The sequence below is a fragment of the Coccinella septempunctata genome, chromosome 6, assembly GCF_907165205.1.
Source record: "Coccinella septempunctata chromosome 6, icCocSept1.1, whole genome shotgun sequence".
In the NCBI taxonomy this organism is placed as follows: Eukaryota; Metazoa; Arthropoda; class Insecta; order Coleoptera; family Coccinellidae; genus Coccinella; species Coccinella septempunctata.
Genome location: NC_058194.1, coordinates 12,864,899 through 12,888,955, shown reverse-complemented (window position 1 = coordinate 12,888,955; position 24,057 = coordinate 12,864,899). Strand labels below are relative to the sequence as shown.

General features: G+C 37.2%; 1 protein-coding gene across 2 annotated transcripts; it reads right to left on the bottom strand.

Annotated features, from left to right (window-relative positions):
• Positions 1 to 7,980: 7,980 nt before the first annotated feature.
• Positions 7,981 to 24,038, bottom strand: LOC123315807 (aldehyde dehydrogenase). Of its 2 annotated transcripts, none has more exons than XM_044901665.1 (11): positions 23,879 to 24,038; positions 21,561 to 21,665; positions 21,400 to 21,501; positions 10,858 to 11,026; positions 10,500 to 10,804; positions 9,544 to 9,646; positions 9,284 to 9,468; positions 9,060 to 9,224; positions 8,849 to 9,006; positions 8,715 to 8,789; positions 7,981 to 8,104 (listed from the first exon to the last, which is right to left on the bottom strand). In XM_044901665.1, the coding sequence occupies exons 1-11, from the start codon at positions 23,918 to 23,920 to the stop codon at positions 8,035 to 8,037; spliced, it is 1,479 nt and encodes a 492-aa protein (XP_044757600.1). In that variant the 5' UTR covers positions 23,921 to 24,038; the 3' UTR covers positions 7,981 to 8,034. The 2 variants fall into 2 exon arrangements, 1 of the variants encoding a protein (XP_044757600.1); XR_006538000.1 differs by having other exon boundaries at positions 8,072 to 8,565; positions 8,628 to 8,789.
• Positions 24,039 to 24,057: the final 19 nt, after the last annotated feature.

The following is a 24,057-nucleotide window of genomic DNA, read 5'->3' as shown; positions in this document are numbered from 1 at the left end:
TTTACGTTTATAAGGTGCCGCTAGAGGGCACTCGAGTCATAAACAATGATCAGGTGTTGTTTACTAGCCCAGACAAACTTCAAATATCGTCAAGAAAGTGTAAATACGATTCTGATGCATTTTGTTTTATATGTGGTCAATTTATTATAATTCGTGACGTGAAATACGAATTAAAGACATCTCACGTTCTCTCTGAAGCCTATGAAGCATATTTTGACTTTCCTGTTTGGAATTAAGACAAGCCATGGGCTCCACATGTTGCTTGTTTTTATTGTAAATGCTATCGTTGAATCAGTCTCCTAAACACAGAAGCAAACTTTTTCATGCCATATTTTTTTTTTTCGTCTAATTAGGATCTAAACTATCGAAATTTTATGCTTTGCAGTCAAAGTCAAATTTGGTGTTGACCCGTGTAATCTATCCAGGAATACTATCCAAAAAACAAACTGTGAAAATTCTTTCATTTGGTGTGTTGCCAGCAAAAAGAGTGGCAAAGAGTATAATTTTTTGAATTTTCGGATTTGAACGCTAGCGACCATTATTAATTGAATTTCTGTTACTATTACTGCCCTATTAACCGTACCTCCGCACCTTTCTTCGTTTTTGTACCAGAAAATATAATTTTGACACCAAAAAATTTTCATGAATATCTACTTACTGTAGTAAGTATTTGAATTGAAGTAGTAGGTCCATTCGTTTGCATAAAAAGTGTAGCACTTTTTTACACTCGATTTTAGTATTCGTTTGCTGATTGAATTTACACCAGTGTAGAGGAGGTGTAGTTTATCTACATCCTTTTGACTATGTGTAGATAAACTACACTTATTCCTCTACACTGGTGTAAATCAAATCGACTGTAGAAAAGTGCTACACTTGTTATGCAAAGGAAAGGATCTAGTTTTTAAATCAAATCGTTTTCATATGAAAAAAATTTTCATTAATGTTAAAAAAGAATTTGGATATTTGTGACATCATTAAAAAATGTGAATTTCATCAAGAGCAATGCCTAGGCAAGCAAATAAGTCTAATCGGACTGTGATACGTATTACTCTTTTATGATGATGATCTTAACTATAATATCGCCTTATTCTCGAAATTTGATCACTAATGGCTGTATGCTGTATGCACCGTTGTCAAGGCAAAAAAATTAAATTCTCGTCCTTATTTCGAACAAATTCTATGCTTAAAAGTGATTTGAGAATTTAATCATCGTTCAATGAAACGGTTCACACAACCATTAAAGATCATCCACATAATTATTTCATTACAAAATATCACTTTTCTTTATTGACTTTTTCTATATTTTACCCAGGTTATGGTTGTTCATAGTAAACCACGAGTTCATCACTGTGTTAGAAATTTGGTATATGAATTCAGAGTTTGTCTTTCGTTCAAGAAAATTTGTAATAAGAATAATTTTCCTTTTAATATACAATTATAATTTATTAGTTTTCACCAATGTTCATAGCAATGTCCTCATCAAAAAACGGATGTTATTCAAATTCACATAACTATAGGTCAGTCCGAATTGCTAACTGAAAATTCTCTTCTAATTCTGAATGAATTGCATGCGATGTTCTGCCTTTGGCAGGGAACCTGAGGAGTCATTTTCAAATTCTTTTTAAATGTTGTCCCGAAGGTACGAGGATTAAAAGTCAACCAGCCGCAATTCGCATGTGGATTCAGAAATGGAATAATACTAATTTTTGAAATTCACAAATAGCTTCCAGCAGTTTGTCTTTGAGAGTTGGATAATTTTGTTTTTGTAGATCTCCTGTGGAATCCATCAGTTTCAGCCTAAGAATTATGAGGAAATGTATATGAATGAAGAAAAGTTGGAAGGATTACCTTATTCGATGAAACGAAACCTAAATAAATAATCGAGGTATTATGTATTTTTTTTAATACTCGGTTATGTGAAAAAGAAATCCCTGCAATTGAAGAAATTGCTAGAAATATCCACCTCTTTGTTACAAACCATAACTTTTCAAACTTTTTATCCACCGCACCTTTTGATAATTTTTTATTCATTTTCTTTACCACTTGTAGCGATTTCAAAACAACTAGTGCTAGGATTATATTCAAACTTGTGTATGATTATTTTGTGGTTGTAAGATAGGATATTACTCTTATCCCTTTCTTGAATGGAGAATGAAAATGAAGAATAGGTGAAGAATAATGCTTTAATAGGAGCAATTAAATCGCATACTCAGTTATCTTGAGGGAACGTTTATTTGTAGAAAGTTTTACAATATACGTCAATTTTTTACTTACAAACCGTAAGTCAGCATATTCAGTAATAGACGACAATGACTTCTTTAAAAGTCTTCTGACATGTGCCAACTAAGTTTCCAGCCAGTTGAAATAAAGCCCGAACAGAGGTGCGTTGAGCTTCTGACGTCACATTTTCAAAATTGATGCTGTGAGGTTCTCATCTTTGGTCGGGACCTACTTCCTTTTTTTTCTTAGAACACTACCTGTTTCATAGAAATCGCTAACACATAGCGAACCAGTACTTTGAAAAGATTCATAATCTACAGCAACATTTGTCAATATAATATTTCCACTCGCTTTCTAAATTCTCCCCCACCATTTCGGTGGATTCGGCAATGAATGCTATTTTCACGTCACTAAATCCGTATTTCTAGTTTGCTGATAATTTTAATATCACATCATTCCAAATTACTATGGGTGAATTTTGGCTTGAACATTTTTCAAAAAATTTCGTAGGTTTTGAAAGGTACGCATTTTGGCGCTGCAACGGTAACGTCACACACAAAAATTATAGATAATATTTCGTGAATATTGAAAGCAGATGCTGGCTAGTTCGACGAGCAAATTGATGTCAATCGCTTGTCATCATATGTACATCCATGTCCAGCTTTCAAAAATAATCATTTTGGCGACTATTGAACTAGTGACGTCACACATGCAGAATATATTTAGAAAATAGTTCAACGCCAAAATACTGCTTAAGTAGACAACTACTTAAAATACGACACAGCAGAAGCTGAGAATCACATTTAGACTTGATCTTGTACGTACATTTTAGGTCCAAACAGCATACAGTGCATAATGGAAAAATTGAAAATGATAAAGAATTTCGTGAAAAACCTGCTCAGCAAAAATATTCCAAGAAGTGTGATCTCCCGTTTTCACCACTTTTTTCATGACAATCCCAATACCTAACTCATAAACCGTTGAGTTTTCCCCAAGTATGCCTCACTGTTGATTGTTGACAATGCCATCAAATCAGCATCTAAAATAAGAAAGAAGTAGGCTGTTTCCTTTATAGCCAGGTCTTGCAGAGGTCCAAAAATATTTCATAGAGGAAAAGTTCATTGTGGAAAATTCCAGCATGCAAATTTTCATCACTGAATTGTGATTAGTTTTCCATAAAAGTCTCAAAGGCTATCGCGGTGAACCGACTTGTAAACTGTACCTATATAACTAAGTTACTTTTTGATACATACAGCGATACAACACTCCTCTTCAGACTTTTCAACAACAAAAATTGAAATGATGATTAATGAAGGTGTGTTTATTTTCGGTAATTCATTGATACATTGATACAGTATAACTCAATAAATTCACCTTCAAATCAGAATGACATTATCCAAAATTATCCAAATTTGTTTGAGTTGAGCGAATATGTTGTTGCTCAGTTTTGAATCAAAGAATGTTCGCAATATTCCTACATATGGATCAAATAAAAGATTAGAAAAAAGTGCTATAAATAATTAATAAAATCGCAAGAACTACCTTTTTAGATTACCGGTAAAGAGGAACAATTAAAACAATAATTATCAAAGCCCTCTGACTTTTTGACTGAAGCACGAAGTTTCATGAACGAGAACACGAAGAAACCAAAACAACAGAAAATACGAGATTCGTCAATTGCTGACAAAAAAACACTAACGCCAGACACGCATCTCACACCTCTAGAACCATATCACTATCATCTGATTCTACTTAGCCTTGTTAGACTGGCATCATCTCATTTTTTACGCATTAAAGGGTTGACCCCAACGAAAAAAGCCCATTCCCATAGAAATAGTTTCGGTAGCGAATCTTCTGCTCGATATTTTTTGGGTTCATCAGACACGATTTCTCAAATTATAAGGAAACAATTGAATACCGGCATCAAAAGGTTGACTAACTACTATACCTGCTCCGCAGAACCATCAAAAGGTTTTTTGTGTGGCGTGCAATCCCGACAATTTTATCAATAAAGCTCTGTAATTACCTATTATTGTCTACTTAGACCTATACTTGCGAGGTTCTGGAGTTCTTCTCTTTTTTCGATAATATTCAGCAAATATGAAAATCCACGGATATTAGGATGAATCCCATTCGTTTGTGGATTGTGCAAATTAAAATTCATCGATCATCAATATCTTCATCTCATACTTTTTTGTAAATGGTAATAGTATGAGTGGGGTGGTATCTAATTTATCAATTTTTTTTCATTATTTATACTTACACACTCTATTTTTGTGGAATGCAATATTAGAGATATTAAAGCAAAATTATTATCCGACAAAAATTGTAAGGGTGTCGTCTAACGTGATATACATATACAGAGTGTCACACGAATTAAGTTCGTTTGGAAGGAATCGATATTCAATTGACTAAAGTGACTAGAGAGATGACTGTAGATGATTTTTCGAAATGGAGATTATCCGAAATGTAATTTTTGATCTATTCGTTATTTTTGTTGAAATTGGAAGAACAGTTGACAGAAAATTGACACAAAATATCAATTCAAATATTTTGAGCTCATTCTTCGATAGCTGACATAGTAAGTTTTGTCCCCTCGTTTGAAAATAGGTTTTACCACTGCCACCTTCAGAGCATCCGGAAAAAGTCCTTATTGTTTCAATGATTTGTTTACTAAGTAAAAGTTAGAGGTTCAGCAATTTTATCTGAAGTTTGTTTTTCTGTTCTTCATCTTTCCAAGGCAGTCCTACGGGGAGGTTAAGATATTTTTTCCGAAAAGGGGGAAAATATTATAGAATATTTCAATTTCTATTTCCATTCAACAGAAACAAGTAACTATTCGAATTCTTAATCACGTTGAGTGTGTTCAGAGTCAAAGTTTTCAAATTTAGTGTCTCTGAATTTCACAAATAGTGTTATTGAAGGCAAGTTCTATAATTACGTAACTAATTGGGTAGTTCTCTTTTCAAACGAAGTCAACTGAATCATTACGAAGTGTAATGCTTCAGCTTGTTGGTATTTCTTATGGAATCTGATTTATCAAAATCATTATTATTTCTTGCTGATAAATTTATATTAATCATTGATCGTCCTTATACTCCCAGAATGTCTCAAGCTTCTGAGCAATTTTTTTTTAGATGTGACTGGCTATATCTAGCGATCTAGCGCCTAATCTACAAGGCTCTCCACACTATTCCGTCACATAACTGAATGGCATTCATAGAAGCTATAGGGGTAAAAACCTCCAACTTCAAAAATGTATGGATTTACTTAATTATAAATTATTGAATATTCAACTAGACCGCTCCATATTCAATTTGTCTCACTCATTTTAAGTGAGCTCCGCCTTTCTCATCGGTGATGGTGCATACAGATATATAGAACATAACATCGTAGCATAACTCCGTTGCGTAATAAGTCTGGACGGCACTTCGTAACAGCTTAACACCGTAACATCAGAGACAGCCTCTGGTACTAATTACTGATTACTGATTGCTGGGTGTGTTGGACGGATAAAGCCAAACCTGCCACTGCGACCAAGCGGTCTATTGTAGCACACAGGCAAGCTCATAGAGCTAGATCTCTCCCTCCAGTCCCATCCTGCCCAAAAAGGAGATGATGTCGGAGGGGGAGTGATTCTTGAGTTCCTCTAGGATCATCTTCGAAGAGCCAAAAACTCCATGTCTGACCCTGTCTGCCGCCGGGCAGTCACAGAGGATATGCTCAATTGTTTCGTCCTCCTCTAAGCAGAGTCTGCAGAGTGGGTCATTGACGATACTAAGTTTTTTGAGGTGGGCTCTGAGTCTGCAGTGTCCTGTGAAAACCGCTATTATAGATCTCAGATCCCAACGACTGGTGTATGGGCTGGCAGGCACTGAAATAGCCCTGTGGGAGTGACGCAGTCCAGGACGGTTGCGCTAGTGCTCCAGGACCTTTTGCCTTATGCAGCTGTTGTTTCGGTCCCTGATTAAGGAATTAGAAATTCCTATACTGGGTTCCGGGCCAAAAAGCGTTGAGGTTGCGCCTTCTCTGGCTAGAGCATCCGATGCATCGTTGCCACCGAAGCCAGTGTCCAGGTACCCAAATCAGTTGCAGTCTGTTTGAACTTCCCAATTTGGTGAGTTTAGATCTGCCTTCAAATACCTGTGCAGAATTGCATTTGTCTGCCGCGAGAGATTTAATCGCAGCTTGACTACCCGTTAGGATTTTTATTGATCTGCCCGCCCAACCACTGTCAAGTAAATGGCTTGCGCACAGATCAGTGGCGAAGATTTCTGCCTGAAAAGCTGTCGCCGACTTACCCAGACTGGCACTGAGTTTAGTCAGCGCCCTACGGCTGTAGACTCCGGCTCCAGATCCTTGACTGGTTCTGGAGCCATCAGTAAACCAGCAAGGTCCTTGTAGATAGAATTCCTTGTGACGGAGCCATTCGTCTCTGCTTGGAATCAGATGAAGGCTCCATCAGTGCTGGTTCTAGTGATTATTTGATCAGTTCTCATGCCCATCACCTGGTCAGTCTCCAGTTGGACTGACAGACGACTGGGCACGAAAGTGAGTTTGTCAGGCTCATTTACGGTAAGGTAGTGGAACCTGTGGGTTGCTAGTCTTGCCTCTCCCTGGACAAAAATGTGAAGGGGAGGGAGGTCTAATAGCATCTCCATGGACGCAGTTAGAGTAGAGCGGAATGCCCCCGAAATCATGAGGCAAGCCGTTCTCTGGAGTTTTGATAGTTTATTTTGAGTTAGAACGCGTTCAGTGCAGGACCACCAGATGACACAGCCATAGGTGATCAATGGTCTGTCTGATCACCGTGACGTACAGCCAGCGGAGCTGCTTCGGCGCTATCCCCCAAGTCTTTCCACAAATCCTTTGGCAGGCCCATAGGGAGTGCCTGGCTTTGTGGATGACTTTTTCCACATGGGAGTTCCATTGAAGCTTCCTATCTAGGATGATGCCTAGATATTTGGCCTCATCTACGAGTGGAATGGTCTTGCCGTAGAGAGTTGGAGGAGAGATTTGAAATTTTCTTCTTCTGGTAAAGGGAACAATCAGGGTTTTGCAGGGGTTCACAGTTCACACCTAACTGCTCCCCATCACACCAGCCCTGAATTACTGTTAGTGTTTCCTGAAGAGCATCTGAGATGATTACATCGTTATTGCCCACCAGTAAAACAACTATATCGTCAGCGTTAGCCTGAACATATACGTCAAGCGAGCTGATGATTGCAATTAGATCATCAGCCTCTGGTAACATCTACTCTGTAATTTGTGGTTACGCTGTTACGCAGACTTATGACTTGTTACGCGACGGAGTTACGATACGAGGTTCTATGTCTGTACGCAGCTTAACGCAGTCACCACTCTAGTAACAAAGAGTATAGTAGCAAAGATTATAGATTATAATCTTTGCGTAGTAGGATCCGATTTAGAGAGCGGTCCATATGAACATGATTTTTAACCTGTAATAAAATTATTCACGCACTGGGCGATTGTATTCCTACAGTCCGCTTCTTTCTCGTGATATTCCCTATGATTCGTTTTCAATGGCCAACTCTGCAACTACATACTTTCATGCCATCCTTTATTTAGTTTAGTTTGTTTTTTATAGATTCAACGTTCACAGCGGATTGCATTTCTACAGTCCTCTTCTTCCTCATTGCATTACCTATTTTCAGCGTTGAATTTTCGTTATCTGTATGTGAATGTGTTTCGTTGTTATTGTAGAAAACAAAAATTCTTGCCATGAATAAAACAAAATAATAACTTTCATAAAATATATATTAGAAAGGAGAGTATGTATATATTCATAAAAACTTAGTGGTTACAAGGCACACTAATCGTAATTGTTTTGGTCTCCAGGTATCCTTCCAAAGAGTCGGGTCCCCTGAAAATCCAATGAAGATTAATAAAGCAAGTAGGTACATGCCACTATTCCAAAAATAGTTATTTTCCTAACAAGTGCGGAAAGTGATATCTACTTGCCCGCACGAAACTGTCGAACTCTGCTTAGCATAGTTCGGTCAACCACTTGCGAGTGCGGGCAAGACTTTCCACAAGAGTTAGGAACAATATTTTTTCTACAAGCGCTTGAAATATATAAATTTATCCATTTTGTGAAACAAATCAAATTTGATTTGATTAATTATTAACATATAAGTAATGGCAGACGTAGTTCTGCATGTCGTTACCATGGTTACCTCATCGTTGGCTTTCGGTGCAAATGCAGACGAATTTCATTTACTCTTAAAACATTTGGGTGCGGAAAAATCCCAATATTACCCGCACACAAATGCGTGCGAGAAATAAATAGCAGGGATGTTTTCCGCACCGTTTGGGAAAGTGACACTTTGAGACTTGAGATGCGTTCGGGAAAAGAAAGGTTTGAGCGGGCACGCTTGTAGAAGAAATTTATTTTTCAGAAAAGTTTCCTTGCTGTAGCTCCAAAAGGTTTACAATAAACCAAACAAGGGCCTAGTAATTAACTCAACACTCACAATTCCCTTCCTATTCCAGACATTTTGTAACCACCAAATGGAACTTGGGGTGACACGGCATTATAAGTGTTAACCCTGAAAATTAGAGTGAGGTATTCATAACAGACCAAAAACAGGACTCTTAGAAGACTTACCAAACTGAGCCAGCCCTCACAGCTTGAGAAAATTCAATAGCTCTATTTATATCTTTTGTCACAACACCAGCTGCAAGTCCATACTCTGTACTGTTTGCTCTTTCAATAACTTCATCCATCGTTTCGAATTTCAAAATAGACTGTACAGGTCCAAAAATCTGTAGAAATACGATAGTATTTGATCTGAATACCAAATAATTCAGAAACTTACCTCTTCTTTAGCAATCCTCATATTGTCTTTCACATCAGAAAAGACTGTAGGTTCCACAAAATAGCCAACATGACCAATGCTCTTCCCTCCAGTTTGTAACTTAGCTCCTTCGCTAACTCCAGAACTGATAAGGTCCATAATTTTCTCAATGGATGGTTTGTCTACCTTCAGTCAACAATAGGTAATTGAACATATAGTCTTAATTAGTTTTTGTATTGCCTTACCTGTGGGCCTTGCTCAGTATCAGCACTAAAAGGATCTCCAACTATCCTTTTCTTGGCTACTTCAGTTGCTTTTTTAACAAACTCATCATAGATTTTAGCCTGCACAAATGTCCTAGAACCAGCACAACAGTTCTGGCCATGATTAGAGAAAAGTGCATCATGAGCTATCTCTACTGCTTCATCAACTGTAAAAGTATGAGTTAGATATCTGATTGATAAATATATGTATAGCATATAATGATAGTATAATGTTAAATTACCATCTGCATCATCAAATACAACAAGAGGACTCTTTCCTCCAAGTTCTAAGGATACCTTCTTCATATTCGATTGAGCTGAATAGGCCAACATTTTTTTGCCAATCTAAAATGAGAAAATTACTTTTTTCCATTATTACACTCAATAAAAGCCCCAGAAATCTGAAGGCAGCTGAGACCCTAAGGGAGGTACAGATCAAAGCAACAGTGGTTGGGAACAAATTTCTGGTCCTTATTAAGTCACTCTTTAGTAAACTGCAAGAAATATTCTGGCCTAATAATCCGCCTCACTAGTAGATAAAATGATAACAAAACTTGATCATTCTTCATCTTCTTAATAAAGAAGAAACAATTGCATGTATTATTTTATATATTTAATTAAAATTTTAGGATGAAAGGTATTGATAGGCAGCGGTGAGGTTGGGCCATTTACATGAAAATTTTCCTATAAAATATGTATATCCGCGCATATTATGTGCCTATGTGGAGGTTAAATCATATTTCATCCATATTTTGATCAACAGTATAATATCTTTCTTAAACCGGATAAAGATAACCATAATATTCCAGTAATTAAAGATTTAAAAAATGATGATTGTATCAATTCATTTCATTACACGAAATGCTTCATAATAATTTAGTGATAACATTCAACCTTCATCAACATTCAATAAAAGATAACAATGAAATCATTCTTCCAATGGCTGTTAAAAATGTGAGAAGAAAATTGTATAAGTGTATTGATATGAAATTCACATCCTAAAACTTGGAATAATTTCATGAAAACTCCCTCCAACTGCCCATTCCACATATAAAATATTTTCTAAAGAAATAAAATGTTAACTTTTACAGGCCTCAACAAAAATATTTTTATTCATATCCATCGATTCATCAACTAAACTTTGAGTTTCTGAGAAGTATTTTTGGAAACTACTACAAATTAATTTGAGTTTGCTTACCTCGGTAGATCCAGTGAAAGCAATTTTTTCAACATCCGGATGAAGGGCTAGAGCGGCACCAGCTGTTGGTCCATAACCTGGTACAACATTTATAACACCTTTTGGAAATCCAGCTTCCTTTGAAAGTGCAGCAACATATAATGCTGTCAATGGTGTTTGCTCAGCAGGTTTTAGCACAAGTGTACATCCTGCAGCCAAAGCTGGTCCCCATTTCCAAGCAACCATCATTAAAGGGTAGTTCCATGGAATTATCTGTCCAACAACTCCAATTGGTTCTTTTCTAGTCATGCATAAGAAATCGCCATCTGCAATCAATAGTCTTCAGAAGTTTGGAATTTTTTTTTTAAACGTGGCTCACCAATAGGTAATGTTTTCCCGAAAAATTTATCACATAATCCAGCATAATATCTAAAGACCGCTACCACTCCAGGAATATCTCCGGTTACAGAACATTTGAATGGTTTTCCATTATCCAAAGTTTCCAAAGCAGCTAATTCAGTTGTATGTTGTTCAATTAAATCTGCTAACTAAACCATCAATTGATAAAAAAGATAATAAAGTTCATAAAATAATAAAAATGGGAATAGCACTGACGTAAAGTTAGGGATGCGCTTCTACAAATTCAAAAAAATATATATGAGTTGAGCAGGGCGAATAATTGTTGCAGAACTTTATTATTTCTTGTGTTATTTTCAAAAATATACATATGTCCAATAAGAATACAAACCGATCAAGTTGAAAACTACAATTTCATCTGAAATAACGTTTTAAAGGATTCTGCAAAATCACGTTGTCATCTTATTGCGACTGATTTTTGAGATATATAATTTTCTAATGATACACGATACCCACGAAATTTTGCACATTACTTCGTATCTGTAGATCGAGCAGATTTTTCGTATTAACGAACTCAACCTCCACCTACCCTAAAAATTTCATGTCCATAGCTCTCTTCCCTAGAAAGTACTTCAATGAGCCCAACCCATGCATTCGAGGCTTCAAATTTGAAAATTGAATGAACCAAACACGCAAAAAGATACATTGAGAATGTAATTAAAAAATCAGAAACTCAACCATCCCAAGTATGTACCGGGTTTATCACTATAATAATTGACCTCCCCTGTTACAAACAAAGATACAAAAAAAGTTTTCCACAAAATTTATACGAAATCAACTATGTTTTCAAAATGATTTCACAAAAGAAAATATATACAGGCTAAAACAAACATTGAATGTAACTTCATTTTTCCAAATGGATCACACTCTGTATATTTTTCTATTGTTTGCTAGCTCTTTTCCTCCTGACCTCGAATCTCGTATATATGCATATGTCGGTCTATCTCTCTTATTTTGAGAACTACAGAGTTTCAAATTTCAAGAAACACACCTGCAAGCTGAGTAATTTATCAGTGGTCAAGGGGTGGGCTGCGATAAATCAACAATCTGCATTGCTATGCACTGCATCAAAACCATTATAACTCTATCTCAAAATTCTCAAATAGTCTTACAAAATTGAGAAAACGGTATGAACTAGAAATATGTATATTAAATTGCCATTTCTTTTTTTTTTAGTATGTCATTTATTTGGAAAAATTACAATCTACTCATAATGGTATTAAGTAATTTTGATGTAAGTTACAACATGAAAGTGAAATGTCCAGTGACATTTCTACTTATTCTGCACTAGTCTAGTGGTGCTGTGGGAGATCTTCAGGCCATGATTTTTTGAGTCTTCTGATGTTTGGTCCTCCTGCGTACAGATTCTGGATAAGATCGTTAGAGTGTCCCTGTAGTCGTTCTTGGTATTTAGCAGAGGCGGTTTTGATGACATCAGTTACGTATGGGATTTCGAGATCTTCATGCAATCTTTGGTTTCTAACGTACCATGGTGCGTTAGCTATTGTTCGAAGAGTTTTTGATTGGAATCTCTGAATTATTTTAATTCTCGTTGGTTTCGCACAACCCCATAATTGTACGCCGTATGACCATATCGGTTTTAAAATTGCTTTGTACACTGTCATTTTGTTTTGGATGGATAGTTTTGATTTTTTTCCGATTAACCAGTACATTTTTTTGAGTTTGATGTCAAGATGTTTTCTTTTTGCTGATATATGTTTTTCCCATGTGAGCCGTTGATCTAGGTGCATGCCTAGGTATTTTACTTCCTTTTTGGTAGGTATTGCTTTTCCATTTAAAGTTACTTTGGGGCAAGTGCTGGTTCTTGTGGTGAATATGACTTGGACTGATTTGGTCTGATTTATGGTCATCCTCCATGTTTTGTACCAGTTGTCAAGTTTGTTTAGGTGATCTTGAATGTTTTTGGAGGTGGCCAAGGGGTCGTCATCTGATGACAGTATAGCTACATCGTCAGCAAATGCAGCAATGATTGTATTCGGAGTTTCGGGCAGGTCAGCTGTGTAAAGTAGGTACAGGAAAGGCCCTAGGACACTTCCTTGTGGTACGCCAGATTTGAGGGAAAAGTATCCTGATGTTTCATCATTGTATTTGACGGAGCACTTTCTATCGGAGAGGTAGGACTTCAGTAAAAGGTAATAGTTGTTATTAAGGTTTCTTTTTATTTTATAAAGCAAACCTGAATGCCAAACTTTGTCGAATGCCTGGGAGATATCCAGAAATACGCCGTTGCAATAGCATTTATTTTCAAGAGAGTTGGCTATTTCATTAACTATTCTGTGGGCTTGGTTAATTGTTGACATTTTTTGCCGAAATCCAAATTGGTAATCAGGAAGAAGGATGTCCGTTTCATGGTCCTCTTGAATTCTTTTTAGTAGCAGTCTTTCAAATATTTTTCCTGGTATTGACAGAAGGCTAATTGGTCTATATGACGCTGGTTCGTGTAGTGGTTTGCCATCTTTGTGTATCATAACCATGTGGGCATATTTCCATAATATGGGAAAGTAACTTAGATTTAGCATTCTATTGTAAATGGTGGTTAGGAACACTATTGCTTTTTTTGGTAGCCTTTTGAGGATCTGTGCAGTTATCAAATCATAACCAGGGGCTTTGTTGTTTTTTAGTTTGCGTATTTCAGCTTTCACTTCTTTGGGAGTTATTGATTTGATTGGTAACGATAATTGGCATGATGCTTCTAAAAACTCTTTGACATCGATTGTTAGCCCTGGTGTTCCTTCAGGTTCTACAAATATCTTAGACAGATGTGAAGCAAAGGCATCCGCCTTTTCTTTGCTTGATCGTGCCCAACCATTGTTTGTTCTTATCGGGCTGATATGTGGTGTTGGTCTTTTAAATTTTTTTGTGGCATTCCATAGGCTGTGATCTGCTGTAGTCAAGCTTTCTGTGTAGGCTTCGAACGACGCATTTTGGACATCTCTTTGTGCTGCCGAGAGAACCCGAGTTAATCTTCTATACTGATGGAGATCGTTGATGTTTCGTGACTGTTGCCAAATTCGCCTTGCCCTTCTTTTTTCAGATATAAGTTGTCGTATGTGGAGAGGAGTGCTTAAATAATTTGATACTTCTTGTGCAGAGGCGGCGGAAGGCGTAGGCGACGTGGGCGACGGCCTACGGCCTCGCGGCTTGAGGGGCCTCGCGGGCCGAGAAGCCCTTCGATCAGGTTTATGCAATAAAAACAGTGAACGTGTCTAAATCTGAAGGTTTTGGGTATATCCAGAAAATTTTTCTGCCATTTTTCAAGTTCCACCAACATGTTTGGTATGAGACATATTCCTGTAGCAATCTAAACAAGTTAATGTAAAAGTTCCTTTACTTTACAACATTTGCGTACATTTTCTAACAGTATCAAACAATATCCACTAGAGACGAAGAGTTGATAAAGGAAAATCGTTTTGATAGAATGTTCTATCATGAAAACAGCGATTAACATATACATTCACTCAAGAAACTCTATGAAATAGAGCGACTTTTTAAAAAGCGCCTAGTGTAGAGGTACCGAGCAAAGATTATAATTTTTGGTACCGAGTAATTGCCGGGCTAGGGCCCTCACTGCGAGTCGGTGGTTTTCATCAGCGCATCAAAGGTCTCTACACGCGACAATTTCGCTCTGCATGAATTGCGCTTTGTTTTAGGTAGTGCGAAATTTCGCTCGAAGCGAATAATTTTCGCCCGAGTGACTTAACTGTGGACGCTTACCTTGAGGATCCACTAAACCGCTTGAGCTTGACGTCCAACAGCGGGTTTCACAAGACTTTAATTGGGTTATCAACGATTTGACATTAACTCAATTTTCAGAATGAATCCATGAAACAATGAAATTTTTTCATGCTTATAGGGATGTTAAAAAAGAAGCCATTGAGACTCACTAAATTGGCGTATAAAGTTCATAATTCTATACGAATATGATATTAGGTACTTTCGTTTGCATAAAAAGTGTAGCACTTTTCTACACTCGATTTGATTTACACCAAGGTAGAGGAGGTGTAGTTTATCTACACCTCCTTTTGACTACAATGATGTAAATCCAATCAGCAAACGAATACTAAAATCGAGTGTAGAGAAGTGCTATACGTTTTATGCAAACTAAAGGACCTATACTGAATGCACATAACTGAATAAGGCTTAGTTCAGATGATAGCGCGTAAACGCGCGATCCACAAACCGCGCGACTAAAGATACAGAGGAGTCAAATATAAATGTTCATATGCGCGTAGACTCCTCTGTATCTTTAGTAGTCCGGTTTCTGGTTCGAATCATCTGAACTAAGCCTTAAGATACAGAGGAGTCTACGCGCGATGTCGCGCGACCATATGAACATTTGTATATGAATCCTCTGTATCTTTAGTCGCGCGGTTTGTGGATCGCGCGTTTACGCCCTATCATCTGAACTAAGCGTCATAAATACACTGAGGCCTAGTTCAAAGGATCGCGCGACTCCGGCAACCATTTACGCGTAATTAATTACGCGCGACCATGTAAACGGTTGACCGAGTTCAGCACAATCTTGCACTGTGCATGGATCCAATCGCAGGTTGTTGCACGTTCATTTGAACGAGTCGTCAATAGTTATTTTGAAATTTTTTAACTAAGCATGATCTAGCATCTCAGGTGGGCCATGACTTGATAATTAATTAGTTCAGTTAAGTGAGTTAGGCTGAAAGTAGATAATTCTATATTTCTTAAATTTCATTTTTTATTATCAGTCGCTTTTTCATGAAAACGTCCTCTGGCGTCACCACAGGGCCTCGCAAGATGTATCGCCCACATCAAATTAAGGTCTTGCGCCGCCACTGTTCTTGTGGGTTCAAGGGAGTAGCATGCCAAGCTGCTTGTTGAATCGTACTGGTGAAATGTTCCACTGCTTCATCTAATTGAGTTGGGTCTTCAATCAGAGGCGTATCAAGCTCTTGTGACACCCGGGGCGGAATTTCAACTTGTCGCCCCCAACATTACATAACATTGTTGAGCCTTTTTTGTTTGTTAACAAAATTACAAGTTTTTATTTGAAGTGTTTGAAACATGGGCATAGAGGTGTGAAGGGCAACACGTAAAATATTATATTTCAATGAAAAAAAATAAGTTTTTTGCACAAATTCAACAAATTATCAGCATCTTTTCTTTCAGAACTTCTTTTTTCTGACTTTGCTCTCTGCAAACTGAGAAATGGTCTCATCAAAGTCGATCCCTCTGGCTACACCATGCTCATTGGATAAAATAGCCAAGCAAGATAGTCGAGCTTGGCTCATAGTAGATCTGAGATAACTTTGGATAAGCTTAGTTTTGGAAAAACTCAGAAACACATAATGTAAGGTAAACCCCAAGTGCTAACGTTAAATTTGGAACAGAATCTGGAAGCTCATACTCGACATTAAACTGCAATAGTCTCAAAGAACTTCACTTCAGAGCTTCTTCTTAAGGAACGCTAGCCGCACTTTTAAAAACCTCCTCAGACGTGGGATTTCTTTCAACATGTCTTCTGAAGATATTTCTTCATAACTCCAAACTAAACTGCCAACTAATTCTAGCAATTCAGTTTCTGAACTCTTCAGCAAGTTCTTGGTCTGCAAGATAGCACACCTGAGTGATATCACTTCCATGCCTTGGCAACGAGTGTTTATTTTTTGTTGAAACGTGTCAATGCACCCTAACATCGATCGCCCGATATCTTTCTCTCCGGCATAGATTTCCTTCTTCTGAAGGTTCTTCTTTTGACGGTAGGAATTTTCATCTCGTCATAAATACCTTTCGCACATTCCATTGCCTTTTCCACAAGAATTTCCCTGTTTTCAATCAAAAAGGCCATTAAACTTCTCATTCTGATGAGGCACTTTTCGACACTGCAGGAATAAGTGTCAAAAAGTTCCTCATAAGAATGAGAAGGTTGAAAACCTTTTTTCTTCTAGTGCACTATTCCATAGACTCAAATAGCACAAGAATGAAAAATCACATTCTGCAGTTAATAAAGTTTGAGCTGCTCTTCAAGTGTGGATAGTTTCTGAAGGGTCACAAAGTTCCTCAATGCTATACCGGCAATCTTCTTGGAACTTTGGAATACAGCCTTAACAGCTTCATACTGAGCACTCCACCTTGTCAGTCCTCCTGCTACTTCTCAACAGATCGACCTTCACTAAATTGCGAAAGTGTGCATATGTAGATTACCTACCTCTGCTCCTCATCCTATCACATTTCGAACTATCAAAACGCATGGGAAAACAAAACTCACCCAAATTCCTAAATAGCTGCCAGATCGAAGAGGTAGAATAATATGGACCACTGATTCAATATTTTATTTCTGTACGATTATACGTATACCACGGCACCAATAACACAGCTAGTCTAGATTACCACAAAGAAGCACAAACAATAAACGAGTAAACAGCGCTTGCGTATTATTGCAGTCGAATTTAGGTACTGACGCAGACGCACTGAGGATGAATAACAAAACTACTGGAAGAGGCAGGCGCAGTGGAAACATAATGGGTCATAAATCACTCCACCTGGACACTCGCTACTCCTACTCTATTCAGCCCTGACTACAAGTTTCCTTCTCGACGCGATCGTACTCGTTGCTCACTGTTCTGCTCCTCGCTTAGTAGTCATTTTCAAAGATTAACCTTCCTCTTTGCCATTATACGATATCTATCCTAATAGATAATTGTACTTTACCCACAATTTTAGCGATCGTACGTAAACTATATCTAAAATCGATCCGACTTAGATGTACTTCTTTATTCTTTGCTAGGAAAATACGCTCTAATCAAATATAAGCCTCTTAAGATACATTTTTGTCACCCCCACAGGGCTGGCACCCGGGGCGGTCCGCCCCCTCCGCACCCCCCTTCCTACGCTTCTGTCTTCAATACTCATGTTGCTCAGGTTTTCAGTAATATAGTTGCTGAAGTGTTCCCATTTTGTATGTTTTGAGGCTAATTTGGGTGGAAGCTTTGTTTGTATGGGTATACTGTTTAGGCTAACAACAACAGGCGTGTGATCAGATGTTAAATCATAATGTGATTCCAATAGGCAATTTTGTGTTGGAATACCGTTCACTACAAAAAAATCAAGAAGGTCAGGTAGTTTTCTTGGGTCTGTTGGCCAGTATGTGGGCTCTCCGGTTGAAAGGTGTTCATAATGTTTGTCAGTCATAGCCCGGTGTAGGTTACGCCCCTTGGTTGTTGTAAGTCTGGAGCCCCAATTTGTATTCTTGGCATTCCAGTCACCGCCCACAATGAATCGGCTTCCAAGAGTGCTGAAGAATTCCTTATACGTGTCTGTTGAGATTGTATGTCGTGGTGGACAGTATACTGATGTTACGCGTAGATTTCCGTTGTTGGTTTTGATCTTAACAGTCGTAGCCTGAATGGCGTCCGTTTGAAATTTTTCTAGTTCGTGATGGGATATGCATTTTTTTATTATTATAGCTGATCCTCCATGGGCAGTTCCATCAGGATGAATTGTGTGGTAGACTGTGTAGAATGGAATAGTAAATACTGTTCGACTGGTGAAATGTGTCTCAGAAATCAGTAGGATGTCTATCTTGTTGAGATCTAGGAATGTTTGGATCTCTTGTTTGCGATTCATCAGACCGTTGGCATTCCATGTTGCAATTCGGAGAATATTATTAGCCATTATGGGTTCATTTTGCTTGCAAGGGTAGTGAGTAGATTCAACATTATGGTGTTCTGGTTCAGTAGTTGTGTAAACAGGCTTTTGAATTCATCAAGAAATGCTGATAACTCCTGGTTAAGGTTGGAAGGTGTCTGTTCCTGATTTTTATTAGTTGTCGCTTCAGCATAGGTTCGTGGAATTTGTGTTTGTGGTATTTGGTTGTTTGATGGTGTTTGGGTTTTTGGCGGAAGGCTTGAGGTATTAGTTTGTGGGCGAATGGTGTTTCTGGGATGGCTTTTCTGTACAAGGTCTTTATATACTTGGCAACCCCTATAGTTGGCCGGATGATTACCGTTGCACAAGACGCATTTTGCTGGTGTATTTTTCTGTTTTTGGCAAATTTTTGTGTCGTGTTGTTCTCCGCATTTTACGCAGTTGTAAGGTCTATAACAGTATGCTTTGGAGTGGCCGTATCCCTGGCATCTCATACATTGTATCAATCCTCGCTTCTTTCTTGGTGGTTCTATGTTGACTCTGGTTCTATTTATAAATTGGATATCATAAACAGTTTTGTTGTTAGGTTGGGGCTCAAGATCAACGAAAAACATATGCAATGGTTATCTTGTTGCTCTATGTTTCACATTTATTATGTTACGAACATTGTGTCCAGCTTCGTGAAGTTCGTTTTTGATTTCCTCAATCGGAACTGTGTGATGAAGGTTCCTAATGACCACTCTATATGCTCGTTCTTCGCGTATTTGGTAAGTGTGGTGGATTATTTCTTCCTTTCTCAGGTGTGCAGATAGTTTTCTGTAGGTGTCTACTGTGTGCGCGCTTATTTTAATTTTGTCGTTTGCTAGCACTCTTGTGTGAAATGAGTCTTTCTCTATTATCTGTGTGAAGCTATTCAACATTGCCTTATAGTCAGCAACGTCGTAGATAAAAATCGGTGGTGGAGTTGGCATTTTGTTTTCGTTGTTGGCTTGTTTCTTTTCATTTCCGTTGATATTATCGTTTTGGTCGCTAGTTGATGTTGTTGCTAGCGGTGAGAATCTGTTATTTGTTGGTGTTGTGGGCGGACTAGGAGTTTGGGTGGCTGATCTCTTGCGTTTTTTCGCCACCTGCCAGGTATTTTTGCTGTTTGTTTCCATGCTTTCGTCAAGATGTGGATGTATTTGTTGCAGTGATAAATTCCTTGAATATCCTTGATTTATTTCGCTTGATGGGAACCCTCGAAACGGGTCGCTTATTTGGTCATCAGACATTTCTTGTAGGTGTGTGGAACACTTTATATTTATCTGTTATCGTCCGGCACGCGCCAGATCTGATAAAAACATCACAACAATATGTTCGCTTTTCAGATTACAGTTTATTATCGGAATATTATTGTCTTTTCTCACTTTGTTTCGCGAAAACTTTGAACTGTTTTATTTTTCACTTAATTCAGAATTTTTGGCAAGCTAACTCGATCAATCCGGGTTTTTAACGCCCGGAGTCGGTGGCTGATTGCTGTCGTATTCAAAATATTCGAAAACGAATGTTATAATAATCGACGCGTCCGCATGAGTTGAACACACGTTGATGAATAAATTGCCATTTCGAGCATTTTCTTTAGTTGATACGGTTTATATTATACCATAATTGATAACATAATTAATTAATTAATAGCATATATGATAATCTCACAGATTTGTTGTATTCTGTATTTTAAATTTTAATATAAAAATTTTGAAACTATAAAACTCGACTGAAGTTCTCAAAAAAAGAGAAACCATCATATGCATATATGTATATGTATATTCGAGATCGGGAAAAAAAGACCTAACAAAAAAAAATTGTGTGTTATTTTCCAGTCTGTGAGAATCGTGACATCAAAGTAAAGCTTGTCATGATCATTTTCCAATGGTGTAATTGTAGTAAGGAAACCTGTTTCAACCTTAGAAGTTGGTATTTTATAGCCAATTCTTGGTGTAAAATCTTGGCAACAGCATCATGTCTATTCTTTTAATAATGAAAAAGACACCATGTCTGCCAACTTCTGGCATCCCCCGGTGATGTGGTTGTGGTAGATGGTTTCATCACAGCCGTCTATAGAAGGCTGTGGTTTCATGTGTCGCACAGCCATAACAAAAACTATCGTCCATCACTGAGGTGTCCTTCGCGATATATCTCATATTGTTCCTTGTTGGAATGAATCACTTGATCTTGTATGGCAATGTTTAAGCACGCGACTCAAATATGTCGACGTTATCATAGTTGATCTAGTTCTTATGTCTCCCACGTAAAGGTTTGGAAATCTGTTTCTGCATTTTGCTTTCTGCGGAGGACGATTTCTAAGTGTTCGTGTTGAAGCTTATCAGCATCACAAACGATTCGATAAAGTTCTGATGTAGCAGCTATGTTGAGAAAATAATCTTGAAGTCCTTCAATTCCCTGAGACATACAGTTGGACAAATCCAAAATTCCTCGACCCCCAGCTCTGTTCGTTCTATTGAGATTTTAGGGTGATGTTTATGTTTCGTCAGCATTGTCCTTATTTTTCTCTGTAAGTCTGCTACATCGGTGGATCGGTGGTAGTCTAAGAGGTGCTACCGAATGAGTAGATCAGTGCTGAGCAAGTGTAGGTATAAATTGCTTTGATCAGCTATTATTAGAAATAATTTGTATATATTTTTTTATATTTTCATGCCAGTTTATAGTGAAAAACCCGGTACAATAACAATTAATATCGAATAGTTTTAAACGGTCAAAACAGTGATATATTCTTCATTTCTTTTCTCTGTTTTATAAAATTGAACTTTCAATATCATTGATAAATAAGAGGCAATACACTGAATGTGAATCAATTATTACTCACTTTATTAAGCAGTCTTCCTCTCTCAGAAGGAGCCAATTTTCTCCATTCGGATTTCCTTGAGAAAGCTTGTTTGGCTGCCTTTACAGCAATATCAATATCATCCTGCAATAATAAAAAGCAACTTCGTTTTTGTGGTGCACAAGTTAGTATGAAAATGTTACCTTTTCACCTTCTGCAATATCAGCAAGTTTTTCTCCTGTTGCGGGGTTCAGGGAAGGGAAAGTTTTTCCATTGATTGCATCAACAAATTCATTGTTGATAAAAATCTGTGTGGAGAAAAAGATGGGAGAGTTATTCATGATTCATTCGAAATGAACAATTTCGTTTACTCTAATGCCCATTTTGTGGTCGATTTTCTTTCGTAGATAAGCTATACCGTCTGTTCCGATATTCCTGAACAGTACTGTCAGTATTTCAGAGACGATGCCTATTGGCCCAGTCGTTCGAGTTCTATTGTTATACGATTGCGGGCCAGTAAAACCAGCAATATCGGAACAGGCCCATAAGGTATTGTATAAAAAATTGATAGAAACAGTGTGTTTCAGGTAATAAATGGGTCACTGGATGTTGTGTTCAATTACAAAGTGAACTTAGTGAACCATCAGTAACATTTACGATAGTATTTTGCAGATGATATCCAAATACTTATGTTATCAGAAAATCTATCGAATATAGGCATGGCGAAGGTTATTACGGAGAAACCATTTCTCAAAATAAAAATTTCACACATTTTACAGATTCTCGAAATTACAAGACACCTTAACTACTGATTTTTTCATTTCACTTTCTGGTTTTCCCGAAAACGGCCAAATTTTTGTTGCACAATATATTATCTACATACAAAATTTTGCTCATAATTTTTGGATGCTCAATCAATTCTGAATTCAAAAAAGATTAATATTAGGGTGCTCTTATAGATGGCGCAGGTTAAAACCTTCAATTATTTCGGAACCATTATTGATCAGCAGTGCGGAAAAAGAAAGAGATAAGATCACTTATTGAACAAGCAAGAATGCTTTTCTTGCGGTTCGGATGATCAGGGGCTTTATTTTCTCCGTGTTGTATGTGGATGCGGAGCATTATAATGCTCCGAGTGTCAATTGACACTCGATCAAAATTTAGAGAAAAGGCTGCAAGCGTTTGAGATGCATTTGTACAGACGCATGTTGAAAATGTCTTGGATACTGAGAATAACAATTAAATGATGAAGTTCTTTTTCAAACAAAAAAGCAGCTGGAACTTCTTAATACGACCAATAAGGAACGGAAAACTCGATACATTGGAGATTGGACACGTTATATGAGGTCCCAAAACTGATAAACGTGGATATCGCCAACCTTCACCTGGAGACGGCGGATTGAAGAAGATAATAAATTCAAGCAATTCCTGAGGAAATCAAGACAGTCAAGAAGGCTATGGAATTTTTACATAGTGACTGTTTTTGTCCCCCCGTTTTTCAATAACGTAAGGTTTTCATTTGCATTTTGTTATTTTCTATTGGCGCTTCTTTTTCTGATGGAATGAAATCCTTTGTAGTGGCTGCGAAGAAAAAGGACTCTTATGGGTCCGAAACATGTTCCTTATATGACATCTTAAATGAATAGGTAAATAATGGAGAGTAAGACTTGGAGAATTTACTAACTTATTATATGTATTAAAACTCTACTTCGAGAAGATAGACTTTTTCACCAAATTGGAATTTTGAAGGTTGATATTCTTTTATATTATTTGAGTTCAGTATAACTGTAACATGTTGTGGTTATCTTTCAAAGTGAGCATTTAGGATTTTTACAAGAATCTCTTTTCTTGAAAACTTTTCATATCGAAAATTGTCCTAGAATTCAACATTATGGTGCAGCAAAACGTCGTTTTTTGGTAAAATAAGTATAAAATGGTCAAAAATGGCGTGTCTACACCATTTAATTTCAAGAATTAGTAAATTACACAATGTTCTAATTGCTTTTCCATAATATTTCTCTATGCTAGGTAGTTTCAGCTTTTCCGCTAGTCTATAGTAAAAACATATTCGGATAGCCCTTGAAAAAAATTACCTTGAGGGTTCTACTTTTCAATTTTCTTCATTGAAACTCACTAAATCCAAAGACCCGCTCACGTGAAACACACTGTACAATATGTACATATCTAAACTTGGGTTCAAGGTTCAAGAGATTACCAAAAATCATGTTTTCATGAAGAAGATTGATTTTATTGGGTATTCCAACCTGAGGGAACCTAACCTAACCTCAAAATTATTTATTTCAATTTTCCTCCGAAATTGATAAATGACTACACATATTTTTCCCAATAAACTAACTAAAACTTAAATTCGTTGGGTTTTCTTGAGGACAATTAACCTGCGAATTCAATTATTGAATATATTTTGATAAAAAATCAATGACAAAAATAGGAGGTGGGCGAGTAAACAGGAGCCCCTTGTTGTTTTAACAAACATCATTTCATGAGAGCAGAAAATGTTTACCTTTGTGTACTGGATTTTGGGAATTTCTGTGGAAGCACTCATAGTTAACCAAGCGTTGGGTACTTGTGAAGAGTTTATTCAAATTCACTCCTGCTATATATATTATATCTAATTCTAGCATTCAATGAATAAAAATTATTCACTTGACTGATAACAATTTCAATAGCCGAATCAGAATA